The 22,365-nt window shown below is 40.7% G+C and overlaps 2 protein-coding genes across 2 annotated transcripts; both read right to left on the reverse strand.

Moving 5' to 3' along the window:
* Window positions 1-632: 632 nt before the first annotated feature.
* Window positions 633-3,787, reverse strand: LOC128381762 (cilia- and flagella-associated protein 251). The gene is made up of 5 exons (XM_053341800.1): window positions 2,884-3,787; window positions 1,130-1,173; window positions 921-992; window positions 769-823; window positions 633-673 (listed from the first exon to the last, which is right to left on the reverse strand). Exons 1-5 carry the CDS (start codon window positions 3,785-3,787, stop codon window positions 633-635), a joined length of 1,116 nt encoding a protein of 371 aa, XP_053197775.1.
* Window positions 3,788-5,872: 2,085 nt separating this feature from the next.
* On the reverse strand, window positions 5,873-21,888 carry LOC128381420 (transient receptor potential cation channel subfamily M member 4-like). The gene is made up of 28 exons (XM_053341432.1): window positions 21,565-21,888; window positions 19,236-19,297; window positions 18,949-19,126; window positions 18,486-18,666; window positions 16,868-17,037; window positions 16,461-16,638; window positions 15,737-15,801; window positions 15,384-15,617; window positions 13,771-13,873; window positions 13,561-13,682; window positions 13,096-13,389; window positions 12,894-12,995; window positions 12,614-12,742; window positions 12,349-12,478; window positions 12,076-12,221; window positions 11,683-11,795; window positions 11,439-11,555; window positions 11,188-11,237; window positions 10,867-11,105; window positions 10,563-10,678; window positions 9,914-10,046; window positions 9,637-9,811; window positions 8,862-9,027; window positions 8,573-8,754; window positions 8,196-8,328; window positions 8,036-8,108; window positions 6,612-6,705; window positions 5,873-6,403 (listed from the first exon to the last, which is right to left on the reverse strand). Exons 1-28 carry the CDS (start codon window positions 21,625-21,627, stop codon window positions 6,372-6,374), a joined length of 3,780 nt encoding a protein of 1,259 aa, XP_053197407.1. The 5' UTR covers window positions 21,628-21,888; the 3' UTR covers window positions 5,873-6,371.
* Window positions 21,889-22,365: the final 477 nt, after the last annotated feature.

Here is a 22,365-nt window from a genome sequence, read left to right on the forward strand (position 1 = left end):
AGCGAAAAGAGCTTTTTTTTCTCTTTTCCAGAAAAAGAGAATTTTATTATCGGATGAGACACTGCATAGGTTGTTTTATTATTAACATATATGTATAAAATTGTACTATAACTTGTCTCGAGGCAAATGTACATCTGTGTGTTACAGGAGCAACAGAGCAGACTTCATATTGATCTTAGTGCAAGATAAACATTTTTGCTTAGCTAAAGATATTTTACAACAATGCTCCAACAAAACAAAGTTTGAGCAATTCACATTATAGCCCAAGCAAAATATATTAAGTAATTTTGCATTGAAAATAGACAGTAGGCAGTTCGTTAAATTAAAGAAAAAGAATTGAGACTCCACAAAACCTTTTTTAACCATCACTAAAAACATAAATACATGTTTTGTTTTTGTTTGGCAGCTTAAATAAAAAACTATTATGTTGAATCCTCATGTTGCAGATGAGTTCTGAGCAGGCGGACAACTCCAATCTCGACTCAGGTACCAGATGCAGCCGCACAGTGGCGACAGTCTGCAGGGTGTTCAGAGTAAAGAAGCAACAGTCCTGCAAAAAAAAAGAGGCCATTAGTGAACTGAACACCAAACCTGCTATTGTATCATGTGCCAATGTGTAATGAGAAATGAAATTACTGAAAGATGGTCCCAGTCAGCTCATCAACAAAACCGCCTGAAAAAAGTAACACATTCAACAGTTACAACATGTCAAAATTCACTGAATATATAGTCAAAGATTGATATAAAGATAGTAGGAGTAATATTTACCTGGTGTGCAAATTGTGTCACACAGTATGGGGCAGAGGTAGCAGGATGAGCATTCCTGGAAGACAGAAAAGTGTTTGCATGAGGAGGCTCTACTGGTCCTGCTGTTACTGTATATTACATACAATATTTAGGGAAACAGAATATGCTCTTACTTGGCAGTGCTCACAGTGATCTGATTCATCTTCCTCCTCACAGGGGCAGTTGTCACAATTACTGGAACAGTACTGACAGAGAGAAAGGTTACATAATATGCAGTTGTGTTTTGTAATTCATGTAGTACCAGTGTGACTGAAGCAATGTAAAACTTTTGAACTTGATTTTGAAACTGGGAAGTAACATTAGAAACTTGGTTGATTCTTACCTCGCAGATGGAGCAAACACTACACAAAGAGCCAGTGTGGTAGTGTTGCACATCAGCAGCAGCCTCCTCTTCACTTATGTCCTCATGTTTTTCTGCTGTGTCGCTGCCTTCAGGTTCATCTGTAAAAAAATCAACAGAATCATTTAAAAACAAAGCTTCTGTTTAATGTAAACTTTCCCTTGACCCGCATGAAATTTTATTGTTTGTGTTTGTAGACACAAAAACATTATGGTCATGGTTTTTCAGGGAATTATAAAAGCCAATATACCTACACACAACTATCGTATGTGATGTGAGTATATGTGCAGATAGCCTTTCAGTGAGAAGGCCAAATGCACAGATGTTTAACCAAATGCACAGATGTACCGTTTATACAACCTGGACCTTATTTCTAGCATAAAATACAATAATTTACTCACCCAGACAACTTTGGTGTAATGTGGAGTGGTTCAGACGAAATTAGCTCCAGTGTTGTGATGCGTATATCCGTATAATGCGAGTACATGGGGCACCGAAGCGCAGCCTCTATATAACGCATTATCTGCCGCGAAACTAGTTCATTTCACCAATATTTTGTTATGATACGTTAGTGCTATTCCCCTACGAGTCTGTGGTGGCATGTTATCAACATCCGGGGTCTGTATTTTGACCCAGAGCGATAGCTGGGTTGACCTACTAACACGTAGCCGTTTGTTGTTCTTTGGCCAGCTGGTCCTCTCTCTGCCTCCGCATCCTCCTTTCAACGAGCTCCTCATCCGTGTATTCTGGCTCAAAACGGTAAGGACGTCCATCATGAACAAAGTAATCGTCCACCACCTCAGAATCGGAAAAATATTCCAAAAAATAGCAGTCGCAAACTAGAGCTAAATGATCCGTGTTGTGGCTGTGCGTGCCGTTCGGAAATTACATCATCCAGATCAGAGGTTAGTAGGTCAACCTACAGACCCCGGATGTTGATAACATGCCATCACGGACTCGGAGGGGAATAGCACTAACGTATCATAACAAAATAGATAATGCGTTGCATAGAGGCTGCGCTTCGGTGCCCCATGTACTCGCATTATACGGATATATGCAGCGCAACACTGGAGCTAATTTCGTCCTAACGACTCCAAATTACACCAAAGTTGTCTGGGTGAGTAAATGATTGTATGCTAGAAATAATTCCAGGTTGTTAAAAATGGTAATTATCCTTTAAACCCTAACCCAGAGTGACAGATGTTTAACCCTAACCCGACCCACTAACCCTAACCCTCAAAATGAATAAATTATCACTACAACGAGCAGTAGTAATCACATTGGGTAGACCGGTTATTGCAATTACCACAGAATAAGACAAATAAGCTCTTGTGATTGTGATACAAGCCAATAGGTGTCTCAGTCTCGGTTAAGAAGCATCATTTCAATTAATATTTTGACTCAGTAATTAAGATGTTATTTTAGGTTTTCCTGTTTTCTTCAGTGCCAGCATTTGTGTTTAGAATATTTCTTCTATTTGAGTGTTTTAACAGTGTTTACATGACGTACACACCTCAGCAGTACCGGGTTTGCAGTCTCAAAATAGTCCTGCTGTTTCAACAAAAGGCATGATTGGTTTCAAGTGCTTGGTGCCAGCAACCACTCTGATAAGCCGGGTTATTTTAGAACTAATGTGTGACAGCACATATTAGTTCCTACTAGATCCTGCTGTCACTGAAAGGGCAGAAAAATACCTGTTTGTTATATTTGATACGAAATCACTGTGTAAATACAATTGTTACCTTCGTCTTCCTCATCTCCAGCAATATCAGCATCTTCTCCCTCTTCCTCAGCATTGTCATCCCCCTGTTCTTCATCAGCTTCCTCCTCTTCTTCAGCTGCCTTATCATCCTCTTCAGAGGCCTCCTCCTCTTCTTCCTCAGCTGTCTCCTCGTCCTCCTCCTCGTGTTCAGCCTCTGCTTCCTCATCAGCATCCTCCTCCTTGTCTTCCTCTGCCTCATCAGCCTCCTCCTCTTCTTCAGCAGCTTCCTCCTCCTCAGCAGCATCCTCCTCCTCTTCCTCATCAGCAGTCTCTTCCTCGTCCTCCTCTGCTGCATCTGCCTCGTCAGTCTCCTCCTCTTCCTCGTCAGCAGCCTCTTCCTCTTCTGCATCCTCCTCCTCAGAGGCCTCTTCTTCTTCCTCCTCAGCCTCATCTTCCTCAGCAGTTTCCTCCTCATCATCATCATCAGCTTCCTCTACCTCCTCCTCTTCTTCTTCTGCCTCCTCCTCAGCATCCTCTTCCATCTCAGCAGTCTCCTCTGCTTCCTCCTCTTCCTCCTCAGCAGTCTCTTCCTCCTCAGCAGTTTCCTCTTCTTCCTCCTCCTCCTCATCAGATTCCTCTTCCACCTCCTGTTCATCAGTTTCAGCCTCATCATCTGACTCTTCCTCCTCTTCATCAGTTTCAGCCTCATCATCTGACTCTTCCTCCGCTTCCCCCTCCGTTATGTGTTCCTCCTCTTCGCCTGCACCATCATCACCCTCAACATATTTGGCCTCTTCTGCCACAACCTCCTCAACAATTCTTGCACTTGCCTCTGTGTCGGCCACGTCCTGGGCATTTACTACACCAGAAAGAGGGGCCTGGGATGGGCACAGTAGCACCAGCAGGAGCCCTACCATCCAGCTTTTCATAGGTGCCATTTTGGAAGACTTAAACAGCTCTGCTAAGTTACAAATCCACACTGGATGAGGGGTTCTGACCTGTTTTGTCCACCTACAACCAAGACAGTCGTTTGGTTTCCAACACTTAATCCACAGAAGAGACCTCTGTTTGGCAAGGAACTAAACACAACTCTGGGATATTGTTCAGGTCGTTGCTCCGGGCTGCAGAGAGGTGGGCCGCGTTCACAAGAGTGACAGAGCAGTGTGCCAGCCTTGTACTGCTGAGAACACAGAGGACACAGTGGAAACACAACTGGGTGTGTGGTGCTTGAGTGACAGAGGCACATGTCTGGGAAGAATGCTACTGATGCCCTTAGTGTGTTAGAGAGGTGGGCGTGTGTTGTATGGCAGACATGAGGGGTTTGACTGAAAGAAGGGTGGGGAAAAGCGAGGTCAAAGAACATATGTAAATGAGAGGGAGGGGGAAGTCCAGTTACTGACATTAAATAATTAAAATGAAAGAAAGATGACGTTCTATTGTCATAGTGCCAATTTTTTTCATCACACATGTATTTTTGCTGTAAACAGGTACATATATACATGCTTATATCTACACTTGTATATTTGAGCTTGTTTTGCTTCAATTATGTAACTGTGACTGCTGTCTGTCCATCCCTGGAACAGAAACACTCCAACAAAAACTTAAGTCACATGAAAAAGAAAATCTAATTGATGATTCAACAGCAAAGAAGTCACAAATAAGACACGTAAAGAAAGGCACATGGTATCCACAGACTTTTGCTGTTTATTTCCTTGACAAATAAAGTGGTTGGAAGTGTAATCACGTGCACCAATACATCCCTTGTTTCTATCACTCTTTTTCATTTTTGATATCATTTATTTAAACATACAAAGAATAGAATTACAAAAATGATGACATATAACCTTTGTTGCCCTAAGGCATGTATCCAGCTTCATCTGCAATGGCTTAAGAAAGAAAGAAAGGGAGGGGGGCAGTAATAAAAGAGAAACAAAATATAAATCCTGGCATACATCAAATGTGACTATATGTCAAAGTCACAGAACCCCAAACTCTTTTCTGTCTTAGTTATAAACCTGGCCTTCAAGACAGTGGGATTCAATGCAGACCCATGTGAGCAAAGGCCTCAGAGGAAGTACATATTATAATACAAAATATTATGGACATCAATTAAGGTAATGTAATGTACCCGTTAACATGCTGCTTATGGAACGACCAACACGAGACTATCACGTCTGAGAGACTGTCTTTACTGTGTTACCTTCCCTGTATTGGGTTGCCAGTCTCAAAGCAGAGGAGAACATGTCAGAATGATGTATAGAATGGATGTAAATAGACGGAAATGGAGATGATGGAAGTCTGCACATGTGCAGTGCCTTAACATGCAGACATGGGCAGATGACATTCCTGAAATAGCTTACATTTAAGGTATAGATCCAGGATTTTGATTATGAAGCCAGATGAGGTCGAGAGCAGGAGATGTTTGCAGTCAAAAAATTAGTAGCATTGTAGTAGAATCAAGAGAAATTATATTAAAATGACTGATATACAGAGTGAGGCGCACATGCTGACTTACATGGATATACGTTTCCACATGCAACCATCATAGAGGGACATGGCAGCGAGGCAGAAAATGATGACACTGCCTCTCTGTAAGTGTGAGCTGCGAGTGCGATTAACAGGTGGCCCAGCTGGCTATTTACAGTAAAGGCTCCTTCAACAGCTCTGCTCCACTATGTGACCTTCAATAGAGCTCTGGCATACTGAAACTCAGTACCATGGTGCACCTTTCACACTCTCCAATGTCCCCCCTACCTCACTCCCATGTTTTTCACACATTTACAGTTACAGTTCACTATTATTTCATTTCTTTGAAATCAGTTATCACAACTTGCTTCACCCTTTAGCACTTTTTCTTTCCTCTGTGGAATGTTATTCTTGACAGCACGGCTCCATTTATAATTACATTCTTGCCTTCAGGCTTTTTTTATGTAGGTTGAAAGCAAGAAAGGGACTGACACCAGAGCATAATGATTATATACTAAACTCATGACTCAAGATGTGAATCAACACTAGGAATCTGGTCAATATATAGTATATAATTTAATGAACAGAATAATATAGTAGCAACACAAATACAAGATTTAGCATTTAGTGTTTAACCATTTAGCCATAAAATGTGCACCGAATGTAACCCCTGAAAACAATATTAAAATATCCATATATCAGTAAAAACCTTTAAAAAATATAAAAACATAGAATTGTCTGCCAGCTCTGACTACAGTAATAAAGACATTATAGCATTGGCCTGTATAATACATAAATATTGTGCACCATCATAAATACATATATATGTCTTTGGCATTTGAGTATCAGATTGCACACTTAAACAAAAATCAGCATTTACATTTACTCAATACTGTAGCAAGTATTAATGGCTGCCTCTTCCTAAGACTATTTGGTAAATGAATCCAGTGTTAACAGTAAGACTGACAGATGGGAGGGGTGGAGGCAGCCACGGTAAAGCACTTCATTCTTGTCTTTTACTGACCCTGAGCAAGTGAAGGCATCAATGAGGCTGTATCAAGCAGAACTGGATGAAGAAGGGAACACATCTGTGGAGGAGAACAGGTAGAGTCATGTGAGTGAGGGGACAACGTAGGGTGTGAAAGACTGGTGGAGAACACTATCTATCAAATGAACTGGTCAAACGAGCTCAGTGAATACAGCATGTGAAATTACAAGACTGTCTTGTTTCTATAAAAAAAAAAAAAGAATGTGAGGAAACATGCATTTTCAGGTTTTGTAACTTTCTGGAAGTACCTCTTAATGTTGGTGGCGGCCGTGGAGGTTTGAAGGTGCTGCCTTGTGCCAAAGTATCCACAATCCAGCTGAGAGCATTTGAGCAATACTCCATCTGAGGAGGAGAATCAAACAAGGAGAGAGAGTAAAGCAAGGTTTATTTGTATAACGTGTCACACACAGGGTAAGCAGTAAGCCAGGACTACATTTCCTGTTGTTTGTACTTCTTTGCAATCATATTGTGAGATGTTTTTGTCTAAATTAACATTACAAGAAGATGATTTTGAAAATGGAGCTGAAAATGAGAATATCCTGCAGTCTCATTCAAACATCTATTTATAGCATAGTTTTGGCATAGTCAGATAAGAAGATTGATACTACTGTCATATCTGACCGTTTAAATATGAAACTATCTCGAGCTTCCAGTTAGCTTAGCTTAGCTAACCTGACTCTGTCCAACAGTTAACCTCCTACCAGCACCTTTAAAGCTCAACAATTAAAGCTTTCCTGTGGAATTTTGAACCTCTGGTGACTCAATACAAGAGCAGTATTATATAACCAGTTCCCTGTATTGTTTGAGTCGTGCATACACACTAAGATGCACATGTGCGCTCACATGCCTGCGGGCGATGTGATACAAAGTCCTTCCAATCATTTCACACTATTCCACTGATATACAGTGGGCTGTATTGTGCCAACAAAAGCAGAGAAGAAGAAGACTGCCAGCCAGTAAATTCAGAATTTAAAATACTTTGTTACGCAAATGTTTTATGAGGGAGGGAAATTGATTCAACACGTGTGGATCACAAGGATATGTACAGTGAGTTCTGGTGAGTAACAGTGAACGTAAATGTAACTTCAGTTTGTTTACAAACCTTGACAGGACACCTGTGACACAATAAATCAAATTTAAAAATCTGTACAAAAACCAAAGTGTGAAAACAAATTGCTGTTTCACTGGGAGCTATGTGCTGGACGTTTTCTCGGCTCTGAGCTGTTCTCAGACAACCAGCAGAGACTGTAGGAAGTTACTGCTACCAGCCAAGAAATAGTACAACACATAACAGCTGTTTCCCCCATTTTTTATTTTAGTGCTAACCTAAACCGTTGAAGCTTCATATTTACTGTACAGACACGAGAGCATAATAAATCATCACATCTAACTCTCTGCAAGAAAGCAAAAAAAGTGTACACACACACACACACACACACACACACACACACACACACACACACACACACCTCAACCCTGTTAAAGCCTATATGTGGAGTGGTGACATTTGCTTAACCTTTATGCAGTATAAGTGGGTTGACCATACATGATATTTTACAGCAATGCCATGTATGTAAGAACAGACACTGAAATGGCACAGAAGGATAAACAGAATGTAAGCTAAAGTTAAATAACTAATAAGAGGGCTAAAAATAGAGCTCTTTAGTTTTACCTCAGTCTCCAAAGCTCTGAGCCTGTGGTCAAAGTCTCTGGTTTCAGTCAGATGTTTCACCACACCGTCCACTCTATAAAACAAAGACATTCACCTCAACATAATGTACAAAAATATACACATAGTGCTAATGGAGGAAGATGTGGGAATCCGAGCTCACTTGACAGACATCCGTTTGAGCCTCTCTGAGTCACTGCTTTTCTGGATCTTGCTCTGATTGGTCAGGAAGTCTTCCTTCTGAATAGTTTCCCATGTCATTAGCCTGTTAGCTGCTTTCCCTTTTAACTGCAACACTGATAGCAAAGACAAAAATCATTGTAATCATGATTAAACATAAGTGGAAGCCAACAAACACGTTAACAATAACACAATTCCTTTAACTGCTGCTAAAAAGCCAACACGCTAGTACCTGAGAACATTGTTAAATATGCTTGTTTGGTTTTTACCATCTTGCTCAGCATTCAATTTGCATGAGGAAATAACTACATTAAATAATTAAGAATCACTAAAGACACTTAAAAAGACTAAAACACTAACCAAAGTGGTGAATCTTGACAGAGGGAACCTTGCGGATGGTCCTCTTGATGAAGAGGTTGATGTGAGAGAAGATGATTAAGGGTGGGGCCAGGGAGGGACGGGAGTGGTATTGAACTATCAGGTTGTAACGCTGGAACTTCCAGTAGATGTCGCTGTTCGCCTGCACCTCATTGAAGGTGTAGCTGGATGAACAAGTAAGAAGCAGTGTTAAGAATCCTTCATATAGATCAGCATACATTTTTACAGACATGAAGACTAAGAGACAGACAATTATCTCATTGCACTTTACCTGAACATGGCGATGAGCAGATTGATGAGCAGGATGTTGGTGACCAGCAGATAAACGACCAGCAGAATTACCACCAGCCAGTTACTATACAGAGTTCTGCATGGCTCCGCACCTCCCTGAATCAGTGTCTCGTTGGTTGTGCATGGCATGTCCCACGTCTTCCCAACTGGAAGACACACAACATACAGGAAAGAATAAACTATGTCCTGTCTTATGCTATACTTAGAGTAGTAGTGTATTCTTATTACTGCCATGAATTTAAAGGCAAACTATTCAGGATTTGTCAGTTGGTGTTTGCACATTCAAAGTTGGCCCCTGCACCCTGGATCAACGATACCAGAGCAAGAGAGAGCAGTGGTGGTTGAGCGAGTTAGAGAGTGGAGCGGCACTAGTGAGAACAATGTAGATAAATAAAATGTTATTTCCTGATTGTTTCACAGCAGTTTCATTGTAACGCACAAATCAACACGCCCATACTTCACACCCTGCACACTGTTATTGGACAGTAGGTGTGAAGCTGGAAGCTTCACACCTACTGCCCAAAGGCTGTAACCCAGAAATGTCCCAAACACAGCAAAATATATTAAAAAATACAGGCAGAGGGCAGGGTCTCAGTAGATAAACCTCTACTGGGTCATAAATGAGGATTGAGATGTATTATTTTTGTGAATCTAACCATTGTTTATAGGAAAATCCTGCATAGTATGCCTTTAAAAATCTGCAATAGACGTACAAATATGTTACAGACTACAGAAAATACAACAAACAGTTATACCATCTATCTCTTCCACGGGGATCTGTCCAAAAATGTGCAAGTATGGCCTGTAGAAAACCCGTCGGAAGATGCGATCAAGTTGGGGGTCATAGGAGTAAAGTAAAGCCTGGTTGGCTACTCCGTATGCCATTAGCCACACCCCCAGGAAGAAGAGGAAGAAGAAGACATCCTTCATCTGAACGAAAGAAAGATATTGTCTTGTCATCATTATAAAACCAACATTCAGCTTTGTAATTTCAGTATAATGTCAACTTATAGAAGTTCTGATATTCCTCACCATCTTGCCAACAATGATGATTTTTGGTCCTAGCTGTTTGTGAATGGCAAAGATGTGAATGAGACGGAGGGTGAACACCATGTAGTCCACACATAGGACATCTCTCCCAAATCCATATGACCATTTGAACATCCTAAAATACAAGCACAGTAAAGCATAAACACTATGGTAACAGCACCACTCAGTGGTCAACTTGTAAAATAACTGTTGTGGAATTTGGATGTTTACTGGGGATTAGAAATGAGGGTCATGATGTATTGAATTTTGACAGTATTTTATCATCAGTTGGTTTATGGGACACTTAGGACATCTTTGTGACAAAATAATTTACTGTCATGTTGTTTTTTCATGATTTGAGTCCAATCTGTTTTTCTTGGAAAATACTGAAGAATTTTTATCCTCTTTAGTTACGGTAATTATTAGAACATAAACAACCAAACACATAATTTGAGAAGCTCATTTGAGTTGAACAGTTTCTATATTCACTGTATGACCCTGTGACATAGGTGAAACACAAGGCCTTGTTTTACGGTGTCACAAACCAAAGACACTGATAACATATTAATTAATATAAAAATGTAAGTGAATTTGTAATATGAAAACCAAGGACCTGACATAAAACAGCCATTATGGAGAGATTATTCTGTACCTGCAGACTAGTCCTATGATGAACAGAACAATGGCAGTGAGGTCACACTTGTTCCACACATCTTGAATGTACACTCTGATCCTCTGACGCCAAGTCATCGTCCCCAAAAAGAACGTCTGTGAGGAGAGACAATCAACTTCATATATATACTATCATATATGCAGTGCATGTTGCCAAAGACTGAAAAGCACCTTCAGAGGTATGCATAGCTTACTTTCAAGAATGACAAATCTACTTTTGCAATGGCTAAATATGGTATACAGTACACGCATCAAATATGTAAGATATTACACTCCTCACTCACCTCCCGGATCTCCTCACACACAATGGTGAATACCCAGAAGTACAGCACATACTCCGTTATGGCCGGACCAGAGGGTGGTGGAGGCATGAAATCCACCAACAGCACATAGGCAAAAAGCAGGAGGAACAGGAAGTACATGAGGACGTTTCCCAGAAATGCGGTGACGGGTGCAAACCAGAACTGACGCCACCTCGACACTATGAACGGACGTTTGGGTGGTCTGGGTGAGTGTGGTATGCCTGTATAAATAAGCAGATGATTAATAGATGATGACAGTCAAAAAAAAGCTGAAAATGATTGTTTCTGCTTAACAGGACTTGCCTTTGATGGTAGCTGTCCTGGGAGTGTTTGGTCCTTGTGTATCTGCTTCACTGGTACGACATTGGCACATTTTTAGTGGTTTAACGCACAACCACAAGGGGAAACTTTAATTACGCATCATAAAGGATCACAACCTTGAGACCACCGTATCCCATTCACTTACATTAACACAATATAAAATATGTTATAAAAGGACTTGACAAACTGATGCTCTACAGGATATCATTGAATAGTAAATGCAGGGTTATTACATGTGCTTGATGTCTGAGAAAGAGAAGATGGTGGTGCCGTAGAGGCTGTCGCTGTCTCGGCCCACTCCATCCTCGTTAGGTTTCCCCTCGTTCTCTTGCTGCTGGTCATCATGTTTTCTGTGAGGTTGAGTGTGTTGCAAAATATTAAATAAGAGTACAAATGGTTTTTAAATCTGTATTTTATAAATGCTTATGACAGAAATAATAAGGTTAGAGTTGGAAGAAAATGTGAAATAAACTTCACCTGAAGGAGATGAGGTTGGTGTAGCAGAGGACAGGACAGAAAAAGGTGAGCAGGAGCCTCCACACGTCTGTGTTCCTCTTCATGTCACCCCACCAGATCTGGGACAACAAAGACTGAGGGAGAAGGAAATCAGACTATTAACTGGAGAATAAAAAGAAACAAGCTGATTTAAGCCAATCATTATAAGTCAACTGTGGACAACTTAAGTATTTTAATTTAAAAAATTCCAAGATACAAATAAAAGTAGGCTTTTGCCTGAAATTCTAGATAAGCAACCTTGTGATTCAGCCATTTTAAAAACTTTTTTACCATAAATACAACTGGTAAAGTAGAAACAATAAACATCTTCTGTCGGGTATAAAAATTCAGTCAGGTATAAAAACAATGACACACCTGTACTCCATCATGGCTGAAGAAAAGTCGTGCATCAGCGCTCATGCCCATCTGGAGACAGGTGGTACCACCCCATACCGGAGATTTCCTGATCAGCAGGGTGAAAGAGCGACTCTCATTGCTCCGATAGCAAGAGCTGAAGACATCTGAAGGGGGGGACAGACAAGTGCAGGAAAGGTTACCATGGTTGCCATTTAGAACAGGAATGAAATGACACTAGTGTGAAAGTAAAGCTTCACACAAGGGTCATTTGTGATGGATTCATAGTCTCACCATGTGCCAGGTTCTCAAACCTCTGGGCCAGCTCTTTCATGGAGAGTTTGGTTTCAGTCTCAACCTCCAGTTTGGACAGTTCCCTCAGCATCTTACAGCCACTCAGAGCACTCAGCACCGACTCCCCTGCCTGGGAGAGACAGAAGGGAAAAATCAGGGAAAGACCATACTTTTAAGTACGTAGCTATGTCATGTATATGCTTTTTTCATAAAAATTTGAACACCATCAGAGCATAATTTGCTTTCTCAGTCTCAGAGGCCCTACCATCTCCCAGAAGAAAGTAGCCATTTCGCTGCGATTCTGGAGGACGGCCCAGATGAAGAGTGAGGCCCAGGGAAAGAGGCAGCGCTTCTCTCGATACAAGCAGTCTCCACGCAGCAGCTTGGTGGCCCACTAGCATGAATTAAAAGAGATGGGGTCCTTGATTTCTGTCTTCTAAAACCTCACATTTATAGTTTAAAAGCTTTAATAGATGACTAAAGGATTAATAAACAGTCATTAAGAGAAAAAGCAATATGACATATTTCAGAAAAGTTAAGAGTACCCTTAGTGCCCTCCTCTTGGACAATGTCTGTTGCAAGTCCAAAGCATCATAGTAGAATGGTTGGCAGACGTCACCCATTAACAGTTCGAGGACCCCTGACACCTGAGTGACAAACACAAGAAAGAGTGTAAACACAGTTTTATGATTTCACGTAAGCATAACTACGTCAGAGGCATGGATGTCTAATGTCAGAAACACCCACCTCAAAAAGGCTGATATCTCTAACTGGCACACTCTCTATGTTCTCATCTTTGGAGGGAGAATCCTGTGGGATGGAGCGTGTCTGCATAGAGACTGTAGTTCCAAGTCTCTCCACTAGACGGCGCTGAAGTAACTGATAGAGAAGAGTCCCATCAGCCACAGAGCGGTAGAGACTCTCCAGTCGGCTGTAAGTCAAGTAGTCCAGGATATTCAGGCCATTCTCAATGAAAAGGCGCACAAACTGTGGCTTGTCGTTGATCAGGGCATCTGTCATGGAGTCTTCCAAGTCTTCATACTGTTTTGATAAGATGAAAGCAAAACATTTTATGAAGGAATGTTCATTTATTTCATATCAACAAAGCCACTACATAGAAGTGTTTTATTTTACACAAATAGTACATTATACTACCACAGACTGTATTTGCTGTGTAGTGGTGGTATTTTAATGATGTCTGTTTGCTCTCACCCTCCACTGGATGTCTCCATTAAAAAGTTCACTCTTGGCAATGTCAACTCTGTTCCAGGTGACCGCTAGCTTCAGCTCTTCATTGTAAGGACTGGCATCAACTGACGCACGCTGCTTACTAGCTGAAAAGCACAAAAATACACTGAAATAAGGACTTGTTGCTGCCTGAAAGGGGAATCATGGGAAATCTTCATAATATGGATTAGTTACCTCCCACCAAAGCTTTGAGCAGGACTGTATCAAAGTCATCCGGACCCTCCTGCTCTCCATGGTAGATAGTAATGAAGTCTCTGTTCTGGTAAATGCTTAGAGCCTGGAGATCCACAACAAGGAGACAAAGAAAATATGAGCACAACACTTGGTGAGACTGAGACAGAGATTAAAAAACAAATAGTGATGAGAAAAGATTTTGTGACAAAAGGTAACCTAGACACATGATATTGTTAAGTGTGAGGCATCCCCACGCTGAGTAAGAGGCTGTCTGACATTTAAAGACCTTATCAGCTCCTTGGAGGTTAAGTACCAACATGTAATAATTGACTAACAAGTAGAAAAGAACAAGAAAGTGAATCTAGTCAGTCCCTTATTCAACAAATAGTGAATCATACAATGAATTGGATTTCAGGCACTGATTACTGATTCAATAAACATTAGGACAATGATGAGGCAATCAAAGGCAGCATGTGATATCTTCCTAAAGGTGATAAGCACCACATAGTAGCTGTGTTACATTTGCTTCTCAGTGGACCCTTTCAACAGAGGTGTCATAGCATGGAAAACTAATACACTTGATAAAAAGGCAGGCTTAATCAAGTTGAGCTGATGAGTAAAGATAATCAATAGTCACTATTCTTGCTGATGACTTCAGAGGTCCTTGGAAGAGCTGGATGAATGGCATCAGAGCCATTTATAAATGGATTGTTATTGGCTTATACACTGTGAAGCCACTCATTGATGGAAAAATAGCCCATCATGACTTGTTGAAAAGTGAGAGTGACATCCAAACTACAGATTGTGAGTGAGTCATCTGTGGAGTGGCAAGAACAAAGAAAATGAAAAGCTGCCTCAACTTTCAGGTATCAGGGATACCTTCATCCCAAATGTTGACAGTGAGACACAGCAGAAAATAATAAACCCTCTGGGCAGTTCACTGCCTATAGAGATAGGAAGTAGTTTGAGAAACAGCCTAAACTCAATCATCTTTTCTGACATCCAACAATTGTGAAATGTTGGATGAAATAAACAACACACTGATCATTTTGATGTTTCTTTTTTTTAAAGATTTTTTTAAGCATAGACACCTTTATTCAACAGTAGACAGACAGGAAACATGGGAGAGGTGGTGTGACATGTAGCAAAGGACCTCTGCCCGGGATTCGAACCGGGGTTGGCTGCTTATGTGGCATGTGCTCCAACTACTCGACCAGCCTGCGCGCCCTATTTTGATGTTTCTAAGTATCAGCAGAAGAGGGTCTAAACATTTTTATAAATGCCCTGAGGGTTGCACTAAAAAAAAAGGCCATGAGGGCAGTAAAATCAAATCAAACGTTTCATCCTCTTGGGAGTATGGATATGCTTAGTACATTTCCTGGCAGTCTGCCAATTATATGATGAAATATCCTGTGTGCACAATGGGAGTTTGATTTGATTGCATTAAAAGAAAGGTCAAGGTTCCATAAAAAACATTAGGAAACCTCTGAGGTGAAGAATATTAATGTCAAATTTCATAGCACAGAAAGCTGTCTCATGGTATAGAAAGCTCTCAGGGAATTCCTCTTCCTGTTCTGCACATTGTAAAACAAGAGACTGTCCACAGCACTAACCCGTTCAACAAGTTTGTCTGTCTCCACTTCAGCAGGAAAGTACTTCTTAACCCGTTCTGCCACTCTGTCTTTCAGATCGACACTGGGACCCGCCTCACTGTCACCCTCGCCGGAGGACTGGACTGCCGGGGCTGATGACAGGTTCTCCAAGACGTCACTTAAGAAGTCAGCCACGCCTCCTGAGCCAGCCAACACCAACCAGGGCATGGCGGTTTTCAGAGAAAGATCCACTCTCTGATGAAAAAGGAAGGGAGAGAGACCAAGTGAGAGACGGATCAATTTACCAAATACCTATATATAACCTATATAACTATAGACATTAAAGGGTGGTTGTTGTTTTGTTTGTTTTTTACCTCCAGCATGCTTGCTTCCCCTGAAACCAGCATACAGATGACAGGGATGTCAATGCTGCCACTGCCTGAAAAACATAAATTAAATTTTTACAATTTCATCCATGGGGAAAGTTATGGATTAGGAAAAATTATACTGACTTCGCAGTGTTTGCAGATGTTCAGACAGTGAAACTATGTATCATTTATTGTAACATAAGGGCTGAAACACAGCTGCATCTGAAAAGGTATCCCCGTTGAATTTTTTGACAGATCTCTGCTTGATATAACATGTTGAAGAGCTAAGCCTCAACTTGATGCAGTGGCATGCAATGGCTTTCATCCAGAGGATACCGAAGGATCACCTTATCTATCATCACCTGCACTACTAAAGAATCACCACAAGAGGGCAAAATGGCTTGAAATCCAGGCTGGAAGCCAAAGACCATGTTCATGGTTCTAAGTACAATGCACTGTTTTGAAATGTCTAGTTGCTATACATTTGGTTCACATAAATAAAACAACAGTAAGACTCAGAGATCAAAGCAGCAGAAGAAATGGAAGATCTGTTGTCATTTTGTATTCAGGTTTCATTCAGGCTGAATGCTCTTCATATCCAGTTCTACTTGAAATTCCAACAAAACATCAACAAAGACAAAAGAGGCAGGACAGTTTAGGCCTAACCTCCTTTAGAGAAGTGGTGGCCAATATTTATGAGTAAATTATATTTCATTATCACATCTCTCACCCCAGATGCCTGTACGCTGGTGGGAGATGTAGTCCTCCAGTTTGGCCCTAAAGCCTGTCTCGCCACCTCTGCGTCCCACACTTGCATCATCCACCAGCAGGAAGGCCTGGTAGTTGTTGTCCAGGCAGCAGGAGTCCCGGGATGTGTTCTGGACATAATACTTTGCGGGGAAACTGCCCTGCAAAGTGAAGAATCGAAGGATGGGATTATAGCAGGTACTCTTCAACTAAAAGCTCAAGATAAAAAGGTTTGAACTGAAACCCTTCTGTTCCTATTCACTAAAAAAACACTAAAAAACTGCATTCTGAACAGGCAGATAAAAATCAATAAAATGTTGCTCATTAAAAGTAAAAAAAGATCCTTTTTAATTGGTAAAGAAATGTATTAATGTTAAGTGCTTATACAACCTGAGGGTTGACCAATTGCTGTCTGTTGTGCACGAGGCCCCAGGGAGCGATGCCCAGTGCCACCACTTTGTTGAGGGAGACCGAGGACGCTGCAGTAGCATGATCCCTCACTGCCTCTCCGACACACCTCCCTACACCTTCACGTAGGCCTGCTGTCAGGATCCACGCTCCTGGGTAGAACAGTGAAACAGTGAAAGTGAGAGGAAAATAAACACAGTTTGTACAGTTTTCCTTGACTTGACTCTTCAAATATGGTACGAATATTTCCTACATCCATATTTGAATTTCTTAATGTAATTGTCATTCCATTGTTAGACAGTGTTTTTTGTCTTAATGAGTGAACAAAGGCTGAATATCTGGATAGACATGGGTGATGAATATTTGCATGTTCCACTGATGAAACAAGACTAAAACAGTGAAATGAGATTAGAATGAAAGGAATCTGAACTCAAAGTCAGACAAGTAAGAATAGTAAGGCAGAAAGCAACAAAATTTAAACCAAAGGAAAAGAAGGATGAAAAAACAGATGGATACACTTTATTGATGCATATTTATTGACAGATGGATACTGATTTATAAAAGAAGTAGTAGATTTAAGAAAAAAGTATATTCAACATCATAGTAATCCACATAAATTCATATTTAAATGTGCAACAACTTTTAGCACTTTAGCAGGACAAATACATACCTGTGTGTACAGTACAGCACAGTTTGCACCTCGTATGGTATGTGTTAATGCATAAGCCTGATCGTTTCTGCGTGCGTGTGTTTATCCTTGCTTTGATTTGGGGATGACTTGTCAAGATGACCTCAGATGACAGGAGATCAGCAATGCCTTGTGCCACCTGCACTTGGCACAGTAGTCAGGAGGAAATGTCCATTGTATTACCAAATTAGTATCGGACCCCAGGGAGTCATACAGTGTAATAGCCCTATGGTTTTTAACAGCTGGAATTTTCCTGCTCAGACCAACATGAGTAGATTATAGGTCTTCCAAGAAGTTGTCGAGTCAGTACATTACATTGTTAGTCAATTGTTTGGAGATGTTGATGGCTTTGAGCAGGATTTGAGTTCATGACGACCTCCTGTGAAAACTCCCACGTAGGCAAAAAGATGCCAAACTAACCAGTATGTTAGTCTTTAGACTCTGATACACAATTACCAGAGTTGAAGAGCTCTTTAATAATAATAATAATAATAATAATAATAATAATAATAATAATACATTTTATTTAAAGGTGCCTTTTAAAGCACTCAAGGACACCTTACAAGGCACATATAACACGTATATCAAACAATCTTTATATATAAAAAATATTGCTAATTTTGTTTTCTTGATGTCAAATGAAAACATATAAGGAGGTAAACAAAACAATCAACTTCAGTAAAAGAACTTAATAATTAACTGAATTTGATTATATTTAGTTACAAATACTGCTCTAAAAGTAGGGTCATGTTAAGCTTAGTTACTAGTAACTTTTCAGCAGTAAAAGAAGTCAACAGTGTTGGTTTGACAGTGCAGTTCATTGGTAACCTACATGGTCCACCTTTGTAACAGTGTTAGCAGTGGTGATTTAGTTACTTCCCAGTTACAACTTAATTTTAATGATGCGTTTACCTGTGCTTTGTGAGGCTTTCACCAGACCCTGCCTGAGGACCTCCCGCACCCAGGTCTTCACCTTTGTCCTGCCTTCTCCACCAACAACAGAAACCACCAGGTTGGGCGCAGGCAGACCCCAGTGGGCTGTCATCAGAGTGTAGACCATAGAGGGGGGTGTGTCCCATGACAGACGCAGGAACTGAGGTCCCCATGAGAGACAACACAGATTGATTGATTAAAAGGAACAAGGTCTGAAGGTCTAAACAAACCTGTTTGTTTATTTAGGGGCAGCAGTAGAAGGTTAGAAAGATAAAAGTACTGACAACTGCAGCTCTTGGTTCAATTACTATTTGCCTCACCTATAGAGGTATTGCCCTACACATGACAGATTTGAACTTAGACTACATAGGTATGCTGCAGGAATCAGGCATTTGATGAGACATTCAGTGAGTATTTATCGGGCTGACTGTAAAGCACCCACATAGCTATGCCTTTTGCTGGCTCCTGCGAACTGCAACTCTCCAAAGGCATCAGTTGGGTATTCGGAGGAGTGCTGGGCGCTGTCCCAGTGGTTGACGATTGCTGTGCTGAAATAGTCACCGAGAGCCACAGAGGCATGGGTGTCTCTTACACCCCCACACTGGCACAGCCCACCATTACTGAGAGAAAGGAGGAGAACACGTCAATGTGAGACCACCTTTTGATCGCCACAGTCATTAGAAAGACATTACTATCACAGAGGAATGTGCTCCACAGAGTTCACAGTACCTGAAAGAATCTTCTACAAAGGTAGTGCAGACTCTTTTCTTGATGATTTTGGGGATCCAACTCTGAAAATAAAATAAAATGAATTAAAATACAGGCTGTTTTAATTTAAATTTTGAATGTTCGCACCAAGGAAACTCTGTTCAAAGGAGAAATGTTGACTTTAGTTCCTAAAAATACCTGGTGATACAGTGGTGAGATATGCTGTGCATGAACACCTGACTGTGACTTCTGGCATGGTGCTGTAGTTTCAGCAGCAGTTTGTAAGTGTGTGTTCAGGTGGGCTGATGGACAAGTTTACAACTGTACATAGTAAGTAAGTGCATATAGTGCATTCTGTGGTACGAGTACAAAACTACAGTACAACTGCAAAACTACTTGTCAAACAAAGGAGCCCCACTGGACTCTTTTATGCCTTGAAAATAGACTAGACTACTTCTCCAAACTTACACTGTCAAGAGTTTTTTTTTCCTTTTAAAGAAATCAGTTTCTCTTCCGCTACAGATCTTCCTCATGGGACATTATGACTGGTGAAAGCAGGAACTAGAAATTACTAACATGATGACTCTGTTTCATTTAGTTTTGCCAGTAAGCCGCACGACCAGTGAGCCGACAGGCCCAATACATAGAGTGTATTAATGTGGACAACGCATCTCCACTTTATAGGGCCTACTGCTATGTATAAGTGAAGCCAAAATATATTGTTTCTGGGAGCCGCCATCTTAATTTGGTTAGTCACTTGAAGCCACAGTCTGCGCAGTAGAGTCGGGCACCAGTCGTCCTGCCACCTGATGGAGGTTTGAGAGTGACTGTCACAGCTACTCACACCCCCCTTTTATATCGTCAAATAACTTGTTCTTTGCTTTTTTGTTTGGCTCATACTTTTGGTAATGTGATGGGGGGTCATGGGGGTCGGGACCTGACCTATAGTGCAAATAGTCACCAGAGGTTAATTAAGATGCTTTGGCTTTTTTTGTGCCCACTGCTGACCATTAGAAAGAGCGCGGTGATCATTAGCTTTCTGACCGGCATGAACCACTTGGCAACACATTGCAGTAAGCTAGATCTGTATTGAAACCAATTCAAGCCCGACCGATACATCGGTTTGTCAATATTATCTGCCGATATTAACCAGTATCACAGTTATATCCGATGTAGGCCTATTTCATTTTATAATAAGTAATGCCACTAAAATTACTTAATCAAAATAATGTAACTATTTGATTAGCCTACTTTTCTCATTTAAGGAGGAAGAGAGTAAGTGTACCCATTAGGTTTTTCATGGATAGGCCTACTGACGTCACACGATTTATAAGGGAGATCATTTCTTATAAAGATTTTTGAATATAAAATAAAGATATAAAAGTCTGGCATGGGCTTAATTGGTACTGTGACACAATTTAAGCCAATGTCATTATTTAATTAAAATGTATATAAAATAGATTTCAAACAATTAAAACCAATAGGCTATATGTATTCAGTAACATTTTTTAAAATGAGGAAACTCTCCTCCTGAGCACAATCTTAAAGGTCTGACTATGCAACCCCCTTTGTAATCATCACATTTTCATAAGTTATTGTAATTTAAATAGCTACACATTTTTCTCTCAGTAACTGTAAAGGATAACCCTAACCCTACAGTAAATGATTACGTACAGTTACATTTCTTAGTTAATTCAATTACGTAACACCGTTAAAAGTAACTAATTACTGTGTCATAGTATTAACGGTGTCTGTTAGTGAAATGCTGAGCACTGAGCAGCACAAACAACAGCTTATAATAATGGGCGTGCTCTCTACAGTTTATTAACGCTGAGTGACTGAGAGAATATGGCTCCTGCTCGCCTTTTTCCTGTCATTACTATTTGAGCATGAACAAGCCTTTAAAGTTCACTGAGCACATAAATCAGTCCAATGTGTCTTTACCGTAACAAAGCTAACTTCCGCCGGTTTACAGCAATTGCGCACACGGTACGTTACCACACTGAGCAGAAACTAGCTTCCCTGAGCCACAGATGGCACAAACATGCGAGTCTATTTACACTGTTACAGCAACACGGTGGCTTTGTTATTTCTGGAACAAACCGTAAACCGTGAGTAGTATTCACTACTAGCTGTTACACGACTATTGGATACGTGCGGTCCAAAGCAGACAGACGTCGGTCCATCGTGACTCAGAAACCTCAGGGAATAACCGGCAGCCGCAACTTCTCATTACGACGTCCAGACGTAGATTCCCACTCTTTATTCATCCATTTCACAACTTTCAATGCCAAATTAACTCCATAAAAAATGACATAATCACAACGATGTTATTGGGAAGCCTACCCACCTGGTCCTTCTCGGATTTACAGTGTGTTTCTCCGTCGCCTCCTCCTTCTCCTGTGTCTCTCATGTTTGGGTTTTTTTCTTTCTTTCTTTCTTTTCTGTCCGACTCAGTGAGTGAGAGATACCAGGGAGGGAAAAAAAACACGTTTCATTTTGGCCATCTGCCAGTGCGTAGACCAAAATACTGGGTTGCTACAGCTGAATTTGCTCAGCACTTCGGTAATGGCATTCTCAAAGGTCTGTGAGCAGCAGACAGAAAGGGAACTAGGTGCAGGGCACACAAAACACACAGGTGAGGGTGTGGTTTTATCATTAGCAAACTTTGAAGAAAATAGGAGGAGCCACTCAAAAACCACACAGATTTCATGAATTGGGTGTGATCTGGGCCTGTGTGTACTGATTATAACCTTGATAAAAAAACATGGGTTCATTTCACTGCTTAACTTCTCAAATGTGTGGTATCAGAGGCGGTGAAGTTGTATAAAATGCTCTTGGCCACTGATGACACATTTTCACACCACTGTATCAGACAGACAACATAAGACATTCGAGCTTGAGCAACAAGCAGTTGTGAGTCTAAAAATATCCCACGCTCAGGCCAGGATTATCCACAGGACAAGTAGGGCAGATGTCTCTCACTGCACAAATCAATACGCCAAAGTTATGCCATTCATTTTCAGCATTAAACTTTAATCAGCATTTAAATATTTATTGTATAATACATTTCAATATGGAAGGATTTCTAAATTTTTATAAAAAGTAATAGGATTAAGCATTTCACACAGTATACATTCTTTGTGCGTGT

This window comes from Scomber japonicus, chromosome 20 (genome assembly GCF_027409825.1).
Source record: "Scomber japonicus isolate fScoJap1 chromosome 20, fScoJap1.pri, whole genome shotgun sequence".
Taxonomy (NCBI): domain Eukaryota; kingdom Metazoa; phylum Chordata; class Actinopteri; order Scombriformes; family Scombridae; genus Scomber; species Scomber japonicus.

Coding starts and splice junctions, on each gene's coding strand:
- LOC128381762 (XM_053341800.1), bottom strand. CDS start 3,787: ATGGCACCTATGAAAAGCTGGATGGTAGGGCTCCTGCTGGTGCTACTG. Junction 1,174..2,883: donor TGAGGAAGACGAAGGTAACA/ATTGTATTTACA, acceptor CTGATGTGCAAC/ACTACCACACTGGCTCTTTG. Junction 824..920: donor ATCACTGTGAGCACTGCCAA/GTAAGAGCATAT, acceptor TCTGTCTTCCAG/GAATGCTCATCCTGCTACCT.
- LOC128381420 (XM_053341432.1), bottom strand. CDS start 21,627: ATGAGAGACACAGGAGAAGGAGGAGGCGACGGAGAAACACACTGTAAA. Junction 15,618..15,736: donor GGGAAGCAAGCATGCTGGAG/GTAAAAAACAAA, acceptor CTTTTTCATCAG/AGAGTGGATCTTTCTCTGAA. Junction 11,796..12,075: donor TCAGCCATGATGGAGTACAG/GTGTGTCATTGT, acceptor CTTCTCCCTCAG/TCTTTGTTGTCCCAGATCTG.